The sequence below is a fragment of the Cyprinodon variegatus genome, unplaced genomic scaffold, assembly GCF_000732505.1.
Source record: "Cyprinodon variegatus isolate N-32 unplaced genomic scaffold, C_variegatus-1.0 Scaffold208, whole genome shotgun sequence".
NCBI lineage: Eukaryota > Metazoa > Chordata > Actinopteri > Cyprinodontiformes > Cyprinodontidae > Cyprinodon > Cyprinodon variegatus.
In genome coordinates, this window is record NW_015150661.1 from 720353 (window position 1) to 737541 (window position 17189).

The following is a 17189-nucleotide window of genomic DNA, read 5'->3' on the forward strand; positions in this document are numbered from 1 at the left end:
ATGCTTGTAAGCTGTGTCATTAGTGTCCCGTTATAAACCAGCATGTTCACTCATCTCTTAGGATGCCTGGCACAGCGTGCTCTGTGTCTCTCTGTGTGTGAAGGATTTCTCTGGGAGCGAAAGTGTAAAGGTAAATGAGATGCACACTGTCAAGTGATTGATATGACCTTGTTTCAGGAGATTCAGGAGAATCTACAAACAGTAGAGTCTTGAGGTGAAGTGCATGTTTGGTTTGTTTGACCCAGATTTCTCACCTACCCCACTATTGATAAATTGCATATCTGGAGGCAGCCTCATGCAACCGTTCAATAATCCTTCCATGTAGTGCATAGCACCATCTGCTGACTGTATCTTTGTTGCACATGATGAAAAGCAATAAAAATCAAAGCTGAAATTATCAAACCAATCTGTAATTTGGCTCCTTAATATCAAGGTTACAGAGTAAAATAGCTAAATTAAGACTTTATTTGTGAAATGTATTTTTTTAAGTCATTTTTTTTTTTTTTTGATACGTCAAATAGCTTAAATTACAAAAATGTTCATTATTCAGCAACACAAGATTTCTAGCTCCTTTGGACCCCCATCCAAACCACAAGGCAAACCTGGATTAAAACCATAAGATTATCTTATGGTTTTATTTAAAGGAGGTTCCTATCATGGTGAGACTGTAAATTTCTCTAAAAGAAATCCTCAAACATGCTGCAAAGCATAAAGGGGTAAATTACACAATTTGGAAAGGTCTTAATTTAAATGCATAGTGTCATAAAATTAAATATAGAATACCATTTATCAGAGCTATACTGCATCCTGTGTAATGAAAATTAACCAAGGGTCAGACTAAGCAATTAAAAATAAGAGGTCCTGTCTGGGCAGAGTTTGATCTCACTGGGTCCCTTTGGGGTTAAACAGGCTGTTTCTACAACCACAAACTTTTTACAAAGGATGTCAGTGACTGGTTTATGGCTACAACAAGTGTCTCTCAGAAGTTTTTTTTAGCTTAAGGCGGTAAGACCTGCTATCAACCTGCTAACTTATACAGAAAGATAAACAGAAATGTTAATAATTTTCTCAAAGGATTTAATACATATGCATGATTTAAATCTTTTCTAAATGCTATTGATCACAAATTGTACCCAATTTTCTTTATTAAGGTTTTCTCTAAATTTAATCTTCACTCTGTAATGAAATGAGAGCGTTATTAACTGTTTCTTACGAAAAAGCAAACACCATGTATTTTACTTTTTAAATATATTCTTTAATTTAGCATGTTCTCTATCTGCTCCTTTTTTAGAAGACACAAGAATGTCTCTGGTCTAATGGATTGCCTTTAACGGTGCTTTGTGAATGTATTTGCTTTCTTCAACATGTTGCATTTCTGAGTGTGTTTACCAGAGCTAGATTTGGCCCTGCAGGCATTTTAATTTGCTTTGATCATGGAATAGCTTTGAAGTACAATATTACTTATATGACTCCTCATAGTCTCCTGTCATAGTCTGAAAAGTTCTACATGGATCAACAGTCACAACTTTTTTTTTATTTACTCACTCAGTTTCTGGAGGAATGTTGAGTGTCTCTACAGCCCCACTCTCTGGAGATTAGAGCTCCACATGCATGGCCTCTCTGCTCTCCTCATATTCATTCCATTCCATAGTGTGCCCCCCTAAGAGCTGCTGCATTTTTATCTGAGCCTGGTGATTGTGACAGATTGACTCATTGATGCAGGCACATATTGGCACACATTTGTGTACTTACATGTTAGAGGCTCCCAATGAGGGGAGGCTGCTTTGTCCAGGGAGGGACAGACTCTGAGTATAAAACCCTCCCAGGATGGGACCGGAGTCCTGCCCTGAGCTGGACTCCTCATCCTTCGTTTGAGTCAGGACACTGTCAGGACCAGCAACAGACGAGCCGCCAGCATGAATGATATCTACAAAGCAGCGGTATGTTCTCTCACCCAGCTCATATGCTTTACAATGTGCATATAATCAGCTCCTGATGAAGCGATGTGGTTTTGTTGGGTGGTGGTCCTCAACCCACAGTGAGATCTGATCTGGGAGGCTAGTGATTTTGTTTAAAATCAAACTTCTTAAATGTAGTACGTTTTCAATTTATTCTGTGAAAGGCTGAAATAACTCTGTGATTGATAATAAGCCAAAACAAATCCCATATCTTTATAATTATCTGATGCTAGTTAAATCCTAAAAATGACTATTAAATTGGCCTGTTCAGGGCAGCCCTTCCATCACCAGCTGGTATCAAACATGTCTTTTGATCTTTATCCATATTGGAGCAGTTGGGAGCCACTTATTGGGGTTAGTGACAGGATACATCCTTGTTTATCATGCTGCAAACCCCATTCTTTACTTCAAATGGACCAGCCCTGAATCCCATTGCTAATTTTGGTAGCTCTGGTGCCAGAGGGCCTTCAGGTTTAGATAAACCCCTCCTCTGCAGGATTCCAGCATTATCTGTGATCCTGTGAAGCTGTGCTGTTATCTTTCCACCCCCTCCTGCAGGACAGTGGGTCTGGCTGTCTTGTTCTCTCACATCCCAGCAGAGCAGGGTCTCTATTATAGTAAAATCCCACAGGAATACACATGCATGTCTTTGGCTAGATAGATCATTTCACATATCATCATTGTAGGGCTGTGTTTGTTTAGGAATGGACATCTGAACGTATGGTTGTTTAATTTACAGCAGTAGACAGATAATAACTCTTAAATAAGCAGCTGTCTCCATCTTTGGTTGTAGCTTTTGTAGGATTACTACTCCATTGTTGGGTCATATCCACAGCTATGCTAATTTATCACACTGTATGTCAGGTTCATTTATATGTGGTTCACATGTTGTGTTCATTTTCAACTCCTCATGTTGCTGGGTTCACATATGACACATGAGTTGCATGTTTTATTTACGGAAGCATCTATCAAAGATTATCTTGCTGATGTCTAGACGCCAACTTTTGTAAAACTTTCCCCTAACAATGCAATTTGAGTTAATTCCCAGTTGTGCTTATAAAACTATAATGACAACAAAAGGCTTCAATATTTCTTTTATTCATTTAAAACTGAACTCTCTTTTTACAGCAATTGGAAATCTATTTTAGACATCTGTATTATAGAGATTATGTGGCTATGAAAGAGAGAAAAAAAGAACATAATATTCATACATAATATTCAAAATAAATATTCCTCTTTCCCAGTAAAAACCTCTGTTCGATAAAGTGCTCACACTTGGTATGATGTGTGTCCACAAGCAAAAAGGTAACATTTTTAGGTTCCTTCCAGTTGATCATCGATCAGACTGGTTTGGTGTAAAATGTGTAATTACCAGCCAGGTACCTGCTTACCCCTAACAAAGCATCTCTGGTTTAACAAGTGGGGATCAAGTTTGTGGAACATCTCTCCTGATCAAAAAGTTCTCAAAACAACTGTGACTGAAGTGGACTGAGGCCTGGTGTGAGATTTGTAGATTTCTTGTCTCGCTACCAAAAATAAGGTCCTTTCACAGTAAATATTTCAAGGTATTACTATTTGAAAGCCTAAAATAGGGAGGGTCTACGTTATTTTGTTTAGTGTATCTAAATGCTTCCTTTGTTTATTTTTTTTTTCTTTTACAGGTTGAGCAGCTGACAGATGAACAGAAAAATGGTGAGTAAACTGATTATTTCATGAACTGTACTATTAGGGCATTGTTTTTTGAACTTTTTTGCATTTACTACTGAAGTCATCCACAGCTGCAGGAGCAAAAAAGCAGAACTTGGAATTTGTCGGTTTTATGATATCAAAAGGACAAAAGTTTGCAATTTGAATATTTACTCAGTTTTTCATAAGGAGTTAACATTTTACACTTTTAATGATTCCTATTCTTATTTACACATTACTACACTACCACAAGCTTTAGTTAAAGTTTTTGCTATGTTTTAAAGTAGATCTTGCAAAGTAATACGGTGGAATTACTGTTTTAAGAACAGCTGTCAGTCTGCCCAACTAGTATAATCCATATGCTTTGAAACTTGTCTCCCCAGTGTGTCCTGGATCATTCCATAGGTTTCCTCCTGATGTAACATGCAACAAAAACAAAAGATGTCTGAGCTACCTCAACTGAATAATCTTGATTCGGATGAGATTCTGCTCTACTCATAGCTTCTCCTGAATGACCAAGTTCCTCTCCTAATCTCTATGGGAGTGCCCAACCAGTCTGCAGAAAAAGCAAATTTCAGCCTCTTGTATCCAGGATCTCAAACTTTCATTCATGATCCAGATTTCATGACCATAGTTGAGGGCATAGACCAACCAGTAAATCGCTCAGCTCCCTCTTCATCACAACAGACCGCATTAAGGCTGGTTTATACTTAAAAACCAGGTCATCTGCGTGTGTCGCAGTGAACGCAGATATGCCCTCGTCCCTTCCGCAGACACTCTGGTGCACCTCTCTAAAATTGTAGGTGACCGCATAGAGTGCTGCAGACAGGAGCCCTCTGATTGGTCAAATCTACAACTTACATTCGCTCTACATTATGCATCTCCTGTTTTGTACCTGGTTTGTATGACCGCCATTGTAGAAAACAACTCGTGAAGTTGGACCAGCTAGAAGAGCGAAGTGCGCGAGAATGCACGGACCCTTTTTCCACCTGGATCCCCCCTATTTTTCACGCTCATGTTCCTCATTGTCGCACAAACTTATCCCTTGCTTTTTTCCACTTCGTCAACACCTCAGCCGTATCTAGACTCACAGCTAGTTCATGATTGTCCCTCTTGCGTTGTGGTGTGGAATAACATAGCACAGACCACGCTTCAAAATTGGGCATTAATTAAAAAATATCTGCGTCATACCTCCAACCAGCTCACTGCGACACACTGCTGATGGAGTATAACCAGCCCTTTAGAGTGGCAGCCTCACCAATCCATATATCGATCTCCCATTCCATTTCCCCTCACTCATGAACAGTGCCCCAAGATACTTGACCACCTTGGCAGCGTCAGCCTGGGTGGTGAACAAATCTTGCTGTATCTTCTAGCACGGAAGGCCTTTTGCTGGGTTCAGGAGACCCTCAAAGTATTCCTTGCACCATCTATTGATTCCTCCTTCAGGGTCAGTAGCTCCCCACACCAAATAAAGAAGAGCACTGCTTTCAAATGTGAGGGTGCTTTCTACAGGGTCACTTCATATTCCTCCAGTTTTTGCCGCTTTGACCATTCTTACATGCTTGGCTTCAACCCTAACCCTACCTGTTTGCTGCCTCAGGAGTCCCACAGGCCAACCAGTCTGTCTGGTGCCCTCCAGTTCCAGCATATCCAGCTCATCACCAGGTGATGATTGGTAGACACCTGTGGCTCTCTTTTACCCCTGAATGTCTAAGACATGCAGCTGACGTTTCAAAAATCCGACTATAAAGTTGTTCATCGACCTCTGGCCTAGGGTATCCTGTTGCCAACTGTACCGATAGACATCCATATTGTTGAACATGGTGTTCACCAGGGACAATTTATGACTTGCACAGAAGTCAAATAATGAAGCAACACTGGTTGAGAGCTGTGGGTCTGTTTCTCCAAATCAAGCTCCATTTGGTTTCACATATGGGCTTGGAATTTCCCCTAGAAGAAATATGGGATCTCAGGGATGGGAGCTTTCCAACTCCCCTGCCATGAATGCTAAGAAGGCCTGGTACTCCAATCTGTCTTTCAGACTCATAGGTTGCAACAACAGTAAGACCCTCCCTGTAAAAAGAAGGCAAATGGATGCGATCCACCAGGGTACACTCCAACACATTTTACTTTCCCAGAGCTAATTTAAGCATCTGCATCCACCCCCACCTCTGATTGCTGTCCAATTCTCTTAGCAGCGACCCTCATGTATCCCCCTGCAGTTGGTTGGTCTACTGGGGATGGCCTTGCCCCACTCCTCTAGGCTTGGCCCAGCTGGGTTGCGAGAAGGAAACTGATCATTGAGGCCAAGCTCCAGAACCCCAGCTCCACCATACAGAGTGACGACATGTGCCTCTATTTCATAGTCTTCATTAAGGCTTTTTAAACCACTCTTTCTCCGAACGGTCACCCAGAGCCTGTTTGCCTTGGAATACCCTTGCATAGCCCTTGGATCATCCAAGCACTGAAACCCGTTTTTTTTTTTCACTGAAACCCACCACGTTTAGGTGGCCGTTTGAGAACGAGACAAATGTATAATTCCCAAATTAGTAATAGCTTGTTAAGGCAAGCATGATTAGATGCAAAACTATGCCCCATAATGAAAGATTTAAAACAACTAAAAATGTATGCTCTTTTGTTGCAGAGTTCAAGGCTGCCTTCGACATCTTCGTGCAAGACGCAGAGGATGGCTGCATCAGCACCAAAGAGCTAGGGAAGGTTATGAGGATGCTCGGTCAGAACCCTACACCAGAGGAACTGCAGGAGATGATAGATGAGGTGGATGAAGATGGTAAATATAAATAGGCAACTAAATGGTTAACCTTTTCACAGATTAGCAAACAAGTGATATCCGCTATATTTAATGTCAAATGTTAGTCAGCCGTTGTAAGGAGATTGGGCTGTGTCAGACTGGATTAAAAGGGAGCTGTGTATGAAATGCATAAGTCATCTTGAAATTGTCCATTTGATGTAATGTTTAATGACAGAAGGAAACATTAGGATTTGATTTAGAAAGGTTTAGTATATTGTTTACATTTTGGCAATCCCTGATATAAAAAGTAACTATGACATTTAAATTTGTCATCATTTATCATGAACTACAGGTCTGTAAAATATGAATACCTTTAAAATCCATTAACTGCATATAGATGTATTTGTTTTCAGTGTTTTTGTTCAGTTGAATTAAAAATCAGCTTTGGAATATTACTGTGAAATGTCTGTATGCAGGGAGCGGCACAGTTGACTTTGATGAGTTCTTGGTCATGATGGTGAGATGCATGAAAGACGACAGCAAAGGGAAGACAGAGGAAGAGCTTGCAGACCTCTTTAGGATGTTTGACAAGTATGTTTTAATTCTTAAACCCTACTACTATAAAAAAAAAGAATGAATTCACTAAAATAAGTTTATTAAAAAAAAAAAATCTTTGAATGATGAAATAGACAAATCCGTTCATCTCAGAACTACCAGTCTTCTTATAAATTCGGTCTTTGGTGTGGTTTTAACAGTGTGCTCCTAATTTGCAAAGTATGAGCTCTGACAAAATGCCAAGTAGCTCTGTAGAGAACAGCATTTAGTTTGCACTTTAATCATTTTTGACAGCTCTGAGTATTTCTAACACCCACTAGCATGTATGCCAGACACCTCGTCTGAGCATCAGAGAAAAAACATGCAGTTCCTTAACCCATCAGCAGTGGTTTCACTGAATTATAACACTATATATGATAGCATACATGAGTATTTTTTTTCTCTAATGCTCTTTACAGATTTTCTTTAGACCTAAGCTAAACCACACTGTTTTGATTTTTCAGAAATGCTGATGGTTATATTGACTTGGATGAGCTGAAAATAATGCTAGAATCTACAGGAGAGGCAATCACTGAGGATGACATCGAAGAGCTGATGAAAGACGGGGATAAGAACAACGATGGCAAAATTGATTACGACGGTGAGGTGTTTAACCTCCTAAAAGCAAATAAATGCAATGACAGAAATGCCACTGAAAGTAGCCAAAATCTTTGTCTTGAAAGCAATATTACACCATTGGATTGTCTGCTACTTTGTTTGAATAGTTTAGGTGGCATTAAGAAAACTGGGTGTTTTCTGTGTTAAACATTTTTAAATCTAAATGAACAAAGCTCTGTATTCATATCAGCTCAAGGCTCAAACGTCTTCAATTCAGGTCCTATAAGCCCCCCCCCCCTATTATGAAGTACTAGAGTATATCTCATGATCATGATTTATTTCCCTGTGTCATATCTTTACAATTCCCCTTTAAAGTCACTGAGTCATTGTATTGTAGTTATATGGTTAGAGAACTGCAATTAATTTGACTAAATGAGGCAAAAAAAAAAAGATCTGTGAAAAAATGCTTTCCTTTCAAAGCATAATAGACAGAAAATTCATTATCTTATAGTCCTTCTCACTTTGAGCTACTGAGTTTATGACCAGTTATTTATCTATCTTCAATCGACTGTATATGAGCTGTTTTCTAAACAGGGCTTTCATATTTTACAGAATTCTTGGAGTTCATGAAAGGAGTGGAGTAACGTTGAACAGGAGATGATCCAGAGTCATTTTAATGTCCCTGTGGCTCCACGGTAATCGGTGGAAAATTGGATGCTTGTTTGGCTTCAGCTGATGGAAACAATGGGACACCTTCGCAAATAATGTATCTGATTATTTATTTTGTATTTTCTATCATATCTTGCTTTGTTGAAGACGCAATTTGTGACTTTCAGAACATTGAATCTGTGTAAATGTGTCTAAATTGCTTAAATTTTTTTTTTGTTGAGACCAAATCTTACTTCACTTTTAACTGGTTTATATTAGGTTTCTGTATTATTTTCCAGGTTAATATAATCTTACGAAAACCTTACTATGTAAATAAACACAAAGTTAAGTTTTGTTAGAAGAATATTTTATCCAGGAAATGATCTGGATCCAGTTAATGTGTATACTATTACTTATAGTACAAATTGCATACATTTCTGCGTGTCCAAAGTCCCATCCGGATGTTTGATTCTGTTCTCGTGTTTAAAGTTTGACTGCATGGATCTGCGCAAAAGGTTGATGTGTTTTCATGTAATAAAATTGGAAAAGATCTATATGCCTCTGTAAATGCTATAAATTTGTCTGACTTTTTATTTCTAATTCCTTATAGGTGTTACAACAGAGTTCTCAGAGGAATAAGACTTTGTAAATTAAGCTGGAAGATTTTATTCAGCTCTAATCAGAATAACAGAAAGGCACATCTTTTTGCTCATGTCTATTTTGAAGGGTTACATTTATATAATCTATTTTTTTTTAGGAATCAAATTCTTTTAGCAAATTTTAACTCATCTACATATTTGATATACTCTGTTGGATCTTATCTTTCAGCATGTGAACTATTCCTGTGGTTGAATCCAGTTACACAGCCTGTTGACAGAGAAGCTATTTATGTCTAATCATGTTAGTGCACATGTCAGAGGATCAGCGCCACCAGTTGACAGTCAAATGCCTTTGTCCTTAAAAAGTAAGCTGTTGACTACAGAGAGATAACAAAAAATAGCTTCATAATCAGCAGAAATGTAAGCATGTCCTGTAGAAATTTGACCAGAGTGATAAATACATTTCAACAATCAGCTAATTTATTTGGATGAAATCTCCATATCTGTAGACATTTCAAGAAAGGGAAATCCTGAGGCATCATGGTCGCTAAATTGTGCAAACAACCTATCTGACTTATTTTGATTGGACAGGAGCCCAGGAATCATGCAGTTATCACAATGTCCACTTGATGTCAGCAGGACATCATAGTCTTAGGCTTTGTTGTTTGCTTGTTTTGCAGTAAACTGAGGAAAATAGACTGCTTTAAAGTAGGAAACTCTTTCCAAACAGAAAACAGCCTGCCCTGTTTGCGTTATGAATTAAAATGAATAAAAAATAAATAAGTATCATTTGAATAATATATTTTTTTCTTTGTAATTCTATTCAGAATCTTTCAAAAAGTCTGAATGACCTCATTTATTCATGGATTTTCTAATGTTACTATTTGCTTTCTTTTCTAAACATACCTTCATAAGGATTTATAAAGGGATTAACTCTGTGCAAGAAGCTGACGTCAGCTCTGACTGATGACAACATCCAAAAGATACCACTACCTCCCTATTTGTTTCTCTGCTTCACTGACAATGGTCAACCATACAAACCTGCTCTGAACCAAAATCCTTTTGATGCAATTCCACATGTTAAATCTCTCACCATGACTCATTTACATTATCTCTACGAATGCATAAAAAGTCTTCAAGTCATTCTTAGTTCACTAATTCATTCGATTAAGTGATAACATGAGGGCAAAGTGTCCAGCAAGAACGTTAATGGGGTTGATATCCTCACCCAGATTAGACAGCCAGCTTGTTGAGTTCATTATTGGCTCTGCAGCTCAGACACACTCTGCACCATCAATGAGAGGCTGGGCAGTGGTAGAGCAGAGTGTGAATGAATCTGGGGTGTGGTGCACTATAGCTGCAAGTTGGGTGGAGAAGTGAATCCCTTACGTAAGACCTTCTTGATGACTCATGCCTGCTGTTAACAACACTGCAGATATGAGCCACCTTTGAAATTGTGGCATTTGCACTTTGAGAAGGCGCATGCTATAGGTTCGCAGTAAGCCACCAGTGTTATGTAACCAACTTCATTCATTTTAATTCTGCCTGTGCTAGAGCACTTTCTAGATCAATTGACTGGGGGGGGATCAGGCAGAGGTAGATTTTTTTTAATGGTAAAAATAGGACAGTGGAACCGGCTTTTATGAATAATTTATTCAACCATTAGACTCACTAAAACTGTGTTACTAAACCGTGCCAAGAGCAGGGTGTTTTCACAACCTTTCCCCAGCTTCCAGTGATGTTATTGTTGTGTAAAATCCCTAGAAGGAGGCCCTGGGGGGCTATGTTTCCATAAAAATTTTATGTTTGGAAGCTGCTGGACTATCCATAAGAGCACACATGCCGATCTCAGGAATCCTCTTTTTAATGCTTCCTAATATCAGCCATTCTTGACAGTGAATGACAAGACAGAGAGATGCTCATCTTTATCACCATTTACATACAACAGAATAAATTAATGGAAAAGCTGCTCCCAAGTTTCCTTTCTAATTATTTTTAATCCTATTTATGTTGCTTCTTAATAATAGCTGTACAGATACATTTTGTTCCACTGACTTCCAGTTCTAAATGACACGATATGTGATGCAGTTCAAACCAGACACCCACTGAGGTTTTATAAAATACACATTACCTTTGTTCCTTCAAAGAGCTGCCTTAAATTAGACCAAATATTTATTTGTTCTTGCTCACTTTGGTTTCAAACATCATTTCTAGATGATGATCTTTTGATAAATGGATGCCTAAATGTGCTCTAAGCATACCATGAATACACTGCTGAAAAACTAAAATAAGGAAATCAGCAAAAGCGCTATGGACCTCCAAAAGTCTTGTTCATCCTTGTTAACAATGAGCAAATGTATAAAAAATTCCAGTGTTTATTTCTTTAAAAGGTTACGTACAATTTTTATCAGCATAACAATCGTTAGCTATCATGCTTTTCAGGAAGAAGACAGTTCGTGGTTTCTAGAGATAAATGTCATGGACACATATGCAATGGCCTCATGAAGTTATAACTACCTTGTTTCACCATTTTTTAAATATGAAATAAGGAAAGGAGAGGCTTTCAAAACTTAAGACCTCTTGTTCTGGAGGAAGGTGTCATAGTTCTAGATAACATAAATAATTTTACTCATACAGTAAGAAATTAACATGTTAGGTCTTTTAATTAATTTCACACAACTATCTGGTTTCAACTTTAAATATGTAACCCTGGATTGTTGTCTAAGTGGAACCAAATGTATGTTGTTTTTGTTGCCATTAATACACCGCCAGGAAGTGGGACACTTTTGACTGAGAGAGTTGAAGAACTGCAGATCAAGCTTGAACAGGCAGAATATTGTATCAGGACGCTCCATCCCACTTCTGGTGCTGAAAACACTGAAGTACTGTCTCTAGACTGCCCCGCCATAATGGCCTATAGAGAAGTAAGACCACAATACACAGAAATCTCAGATTCCACTGAAAGCTATTCATTGATTCCCATGAATAACAGTAATTGTTTTCTTTTAATGCAACTCCAGAGGGTTTATCTATTTTTACCAGCATTTAAAGGAAAACATGAAGTCATGCATATCGAATGATAGAGGGACAATCGTACAGAGTACACCTCAGTATGCAGCAATGTGAAAAAATTAAATATTTACTTAAAATTGTTTAAAACTAAGCAAATATTTACCCCTTTTTAGAACTACAGTTACAAACTCCCTATGGCCTTAACCATAAAACATGTCTGCAAATCTTTTCATCTCCCTAATAACTACTACCATGGTAAATTAAAGCTGCTATAATAAACAAGTAAGAAGTATTTCAAGCTCACTAGCAGTGCTCCTCATTAGGCTTCAGGACAAAACAAATGTAGATGTAAGACAATCAACACACAGGCTACACAGTTTGTGGCAGTCTTGCCCTTCAGCAAGAAGGACCTTGGTATGATTGGTGGCCTAGGGATGCATTTTGCATAGAGTTTGGCTGCAAACATAAAACATGGGTTGTTTTGGTTTCTCTGGCATTCTCCCACAGTCCAAAAACATGACAGTTAGAGTAACTGTTGACCCTAACCTTCTCTTAAGTGTGAGTGGAAATAAACTTGCGTTGACTGGTGACCGGTCCAAGGGTGTGAGGTGTACCTACCTTACACCACTGATGGAGCAGCAGACACAAATCTGGACTACTAAATGTCATATTTTCTCGCCTGTATATGTTTTATATTTAAACCCAGATTTGAAAGAAACTCAGACAGAATTATTTTTATTTCATGCAAATGTTTATTGACCTAAAAGATAAATTATTCAGAACACAAAATACTACGGTGACTTTTTTCTGATTCTGTTGTGAGTTTCAATAAATGTGACCCTTAGAATCATACAAATAAAAAAATATATTTTTATTCTGAGGCTTATTTTCCTAATTTTCTAGAAAATTCAGAAACACACTGAAATTCCTCTTAACTTCTTAATTTTTCCTTCACTTTAAAAGCTAAAATCTGAAATGGCACATTTCTTCAACAACAACAAATCTCCTGCGATAGATATTTACCAAATATCTAATGGTTATCTTATAAAAAAAAGGGGGTAATGTAATGCACCAAATAAGTTTGAATTGTGAAGTTTACAGAGGTCTGATGTGGAACATTTGATTGCAGCACTGAATACCTGTTTAGGATCGTTTTCTTGCTCGAAGGGAAACCTCCACACTTTTCATATAAACAATTTTTCATTGTTTATTAGACAAAAAATACATAAATATCCCTTTATTCCACAGTCCACAGTTACATGATACTTTACATTACTCTATCACATTAGTATAAGCAGCAGATGAATACATGTAACAAACACATTTTTTTCTTACCTTCAATATAAATATTTTAGACTGATTTATAAAGTATTTAAGGAAACTAATAACATCCTCTTTGACTTACTGAAAGATTTCTTTCAGTAAGCAACATATGGTCATGTGTGAATGGCATACCAGACAGTAAGGCAGTTCCCAGCAGTGCCTCCCCCTCTATCATTTTTTTTTTTTTTTATGTGACCACATGACAGACAGATGACCTTTAATTTGAGTTGGGCATCAGAGGACACAAAGATGGTTCCCCTTCCATTTACTTAGCCAAGGATTAAACTGCAAACAAACATCACTTTGTGCTTGGCGAGAACAAGCTACCGTACTTTGCCGCATGGTGAAACTGGCCACGAATTGAAGGACTTCTGGTGCTAACAGATGGCTGCCTCAGTCTGCCACGAGGATGTGCCATGTGGCTCAGTTTTACACATGACCCAGTATTTTGGTTTTCAAAACTCACACTCACTTTCCTGCTTATGAGAACATACATGAATTTTAAAAAGGGCACAAGAGTCACGAGTTCTGTTTGAAACGGATAGTTTATCTGCAGGAGGCTGCAGCAGTGATAAGAAACTTCCTGTTAGATGGTTTAAAGGTCCAGCAGATATCCTTCTTCATGACAACGCAGCAAACAAAACATTAAGTTGCTCATTTTACAAAAAGTGGGAGCACAAACAGCCAAACTTCACTAAATGTCAAATACAGTCACTCCTCTATTCATTGTAGCTTATTTCCTTATAGGCAAAAAGAAGTAGGAAGCAAATACTTTCAGATGTAATTGAAGAGTTCTGGGAAAGGACTGGCAATCCCCATAAAATAGGAGATGAAATCCCTGGCATGTTCATGCATACCGTTGCACTGCGGTCACTCATCCCACTATAAAGCCTGACTAAAGGCTATTACTGGTTTTCTTTTTAGGATTTTAAGGACAATGAGAATTTGAGCATTACTGCTCCTGTAAAGAATAAAACATCATCATGTATACACTTCTGTGAAAAACTGCCCTCTTAAAAGTTTTACATCAAAAAAATATTTTATTATCAGACAAAGAAAACCTTGCTAAAAGCAAATGGAATTTTAAAAGTGAAATCTTATCTAAATCAATCTAATCCTACGTGAAAAAAAAAAAAAAAAAAGAAATACTGACCCTAAAAGTTAATAACCATAAATATCAACCTTGGAAGCAACGACTTCCAACAATTGTGATGTGATAGTGTACACTCAGTGTTTTACAGTGCCATGAGGGGATTTCTACCCACTCTTTTTTAAAGAATTGTTGCAAATTACAAGTTTTAAGTGTTAATTTTCTATTTTTTTTAGAGCATACTTGGACTAGACCATTTTTATTCTGTATTTGCCTTTGCTCATGCTTTTAAAGGTTGAACTGCAATTCCAGTTTTCTGAAATGGTAATTTTACATAACAAAGGAGTAGTTACAGTAAGTTTAAGGTCGCAGGATCTTATTCATCGTTCTTTCAGTTACAGCATTTCATCCAGGTCCTGAAGCACTGAAGCAGTCCTTCATTATTAAGTTGCACCATGTTGGACTTGTATAAAATGTAGTATTCTACGTAAAATATGAAGATACACAGCTTTCAAATAGTTACATTTTTGTCTAATCAGTCCAAAAAGTATTTTTAATTGCTGGTATTGAACTTTCCTATGGATTCCAATTTTGTTAAGTGGTCTTTTCATTGCTGAGTCATTAAACTGAACGTAATAAAGCTAAAGCTTGCTTCTTTGTGACATCCTGCATGAGCCGTTGATGTGCTCTTGCTAGATCATATTAACAAAGATGAACACTCCTGGGATGAATTCCCATTGTTTCATGTTCATCTATTTGTAAAAGATGGCACTGATTTGCTGATAGCCTTAGAAAGGGCGACACATTCAATGACTTCTGCTCATGGCTTTCTTTATATTGGGTCACAGTATGATACTTTTATACGTGTTTTATGTTAATCACATGCTATCATACCATTTCTGGTTAAGCTTTTTATTGATTCTTCTGGTTTTGTAATAATTAGGCCAAGGTGTGACTGGACACATTGAGCTTAGTTGTGAGAAACCTGATTTAATAAGTTAATTCATGATTGAATGATAAGCTCTTTTTATTTTTCACATAGGAAAAGCGCCATTTAAAAACATTTTTTTTTAATCTATCAAAAAAAAAATTGTTACTGGTATTTCAAAATGTGAAATTATGGTCCTAAATATTTAAGTGTGAGAAAGAATAAAAAATAGAGCAATACAGGCAATTTTTTTTAAAAGCATAGTAGCCAGAATGATTGAGCAATCGTTTATTGACTTAACCAACTGCATGACTTGAATTAGAGCACATCAACCATGATGTCATCCTATCCTGAGGACCATGATGTCAGGGACAGCATGCAGCCAAATACTGAGATTAGGATTATTCTCTGCGGGCCTGAACATCTGCTGTACACAAGCAGAATGAGACAACTGGGACCAGAAATCCCTGAAGTAAGTTGTGAGCAGTCATTCACATGACTAGAGCTGTTACAGTGGCACTGCCAAAGATCCAGGGGATAATAATGACCCACTATTGGTTGTTTGAGCATTTTAAAGCATTATTTTAACAGTATGAAAAAGGTAGATTGATGTGTTTTAAATATTTAAAGTTGGGATGAATTCAAAATAATTTTTTCCTGCTTTTGTGTAGCAGAAGCAGGAGCAGCTGTGAAATTCTCAGCCAAGCACTATGTTACGTATGTTCTTCTAACCACAGCAGGTGTGACCAGCTTCTACTGACTTCTGCTCTGCACCGCCCACACACAAACACACACATAAATACACCATAAACAGGCCTGCAAACACGCACAGCCCCCCTCCTTCCCTCACAGTGAACTAAAATCTAGTTGTATGCACATCTGCTTCCCCGTCAGCGACTGCTGAGTAAACACAACATTAGCCTCTACTTCCCTTCTCGAGAGATCATAACAGGAGAAAATGGCCCTGAATTTGTGTCCCTAAAACATGGGCCTACTCAGGGAAAACAGATCGCCTCACAGTCATTTTTCATTCATATGGTCTCCCTTAAAGAGGAATTGATGTCAAAATACTCCCACACCCTTTCAATAAACTCTGTGATAAAATAATAATAATAATAATAATAATAATTTAGCAGAGACATTTTTTTTGCTTTTTTCTCAGCCAGTCTAGGTATGGAACCATACAGCAATTTTTAAAACTCCCAACACAACCTAGATAAATTATGATTACACACTAAAAATGGCTTTAATCCACAGGTTAGAGAAGAAACCTGGCCAGAAGGTGCCAAATAGCTGAAACCTCACATTAAAGTCTAATTTGAATCAAATCAAAAGGCCCTGCAATGCTACAGCAATAAGAAATGATATTTAAAGGTGTGTTGAACATAAATCATGTTGCACTCTTGTTCAAAAGTGCTGTTTTACCAGCTCCAGATAAGGCCTTTGGGATTTATGGCTCATTTCCATCATCCACAGACACCATAGCTCACCATTTCCTTATCGTGTGTGTCTTTCAGACCTAATCACAACTTTGCCCAGCAAATACATGTGACTTGCCAGGTTTAGTCATGTTTAAAAAGCCATCATTCAACACTTTTTTGTTTCTTCTTTTTACCACAGAAAGGTGGTGCCAGACAAGTCTCTTCATGCTGCCCTGAAGCTTTTACTCTCAGTCAGCTGGGGGAAAAAATGCAGAAAGTTCCTGGGTGGTATCCAAGTATTTAAAAAAAAAGGTGTCAGTTATGAATCCATCCAGCACAAAAGTTAGCGCTGATATAAAATGTTACTTTCTGTTCAACTTTTTGTAACAATGCATTTTGTCCCTTTACAAATACATATGGTTGTGTATTTCATTGGGATACCATATGATAAATCAACATATGGAATTAAAGCGATGTGTGTGGGGTTTTTTTTTATGTGTGATTTAAAAAAATAAATATCTGAAAAGTATGGCATGCATTTGTGTTTAGCCCCACTTACCCTAATATCAGTTAAACACGATATAAGAAAATCTCCCAGTGGAAGGATCATTTTTATT

At 37.7% G+C, this 17189-nt stretch overlaps 1 protein-coding gene across 1 annotated transcript; it reads left to right on the forward strand.

Annotated features, from left to right (window-relative positions):
• Positions 1-1916: 1916 nt before the first annotated feature.
• Positions 1917-8767, forward strand: LOC107088166 (troponin C, slow skeletal and cardiac muscles). Its single transcript, XM_015380172.1, has 6 exons — positions 1917-1940; positions 3620-3650; positions 6292-6438; positions 6876-6990; positions 7458-7594; positions 8164-8767. Exons 1-6 carry the CDS (start codon positions 1917-1919, stop codon positions 8193-8195), a joined length of 486 nt encoding a protein of 161 aa, XP_015235658.1. The 3' UTR covers positions 8196-8767.
• Positions 8768-17189: the final 8422 nt, after the last annotated feature.

What these genes read in the sequence shown, in the direction of transcription:
- LOC107088166 (XM_015380172.1), top strand. Translation starts at nt 1,917, where the DNA reads ATGAATGATATCTACAAAGCAGCG. An exon ending in AGATGAGGTGGATGAAGATG is followed by an intron (nt 6,439 to 6,875) that starts GTAAATATAAAT and finishes GTCTGTATGCAG; the next exon opens with GGAGCGGCACAGTTGACTTT. An exon ending in TGGCAAAATTGATTACGACG is followed by an intron (nt 7,595 to 8,163) that starts GTGAGGTGTTTA and finishes CATATTTTACAG; the next exon opens with AATTCTTGGAGTTCATGAAA.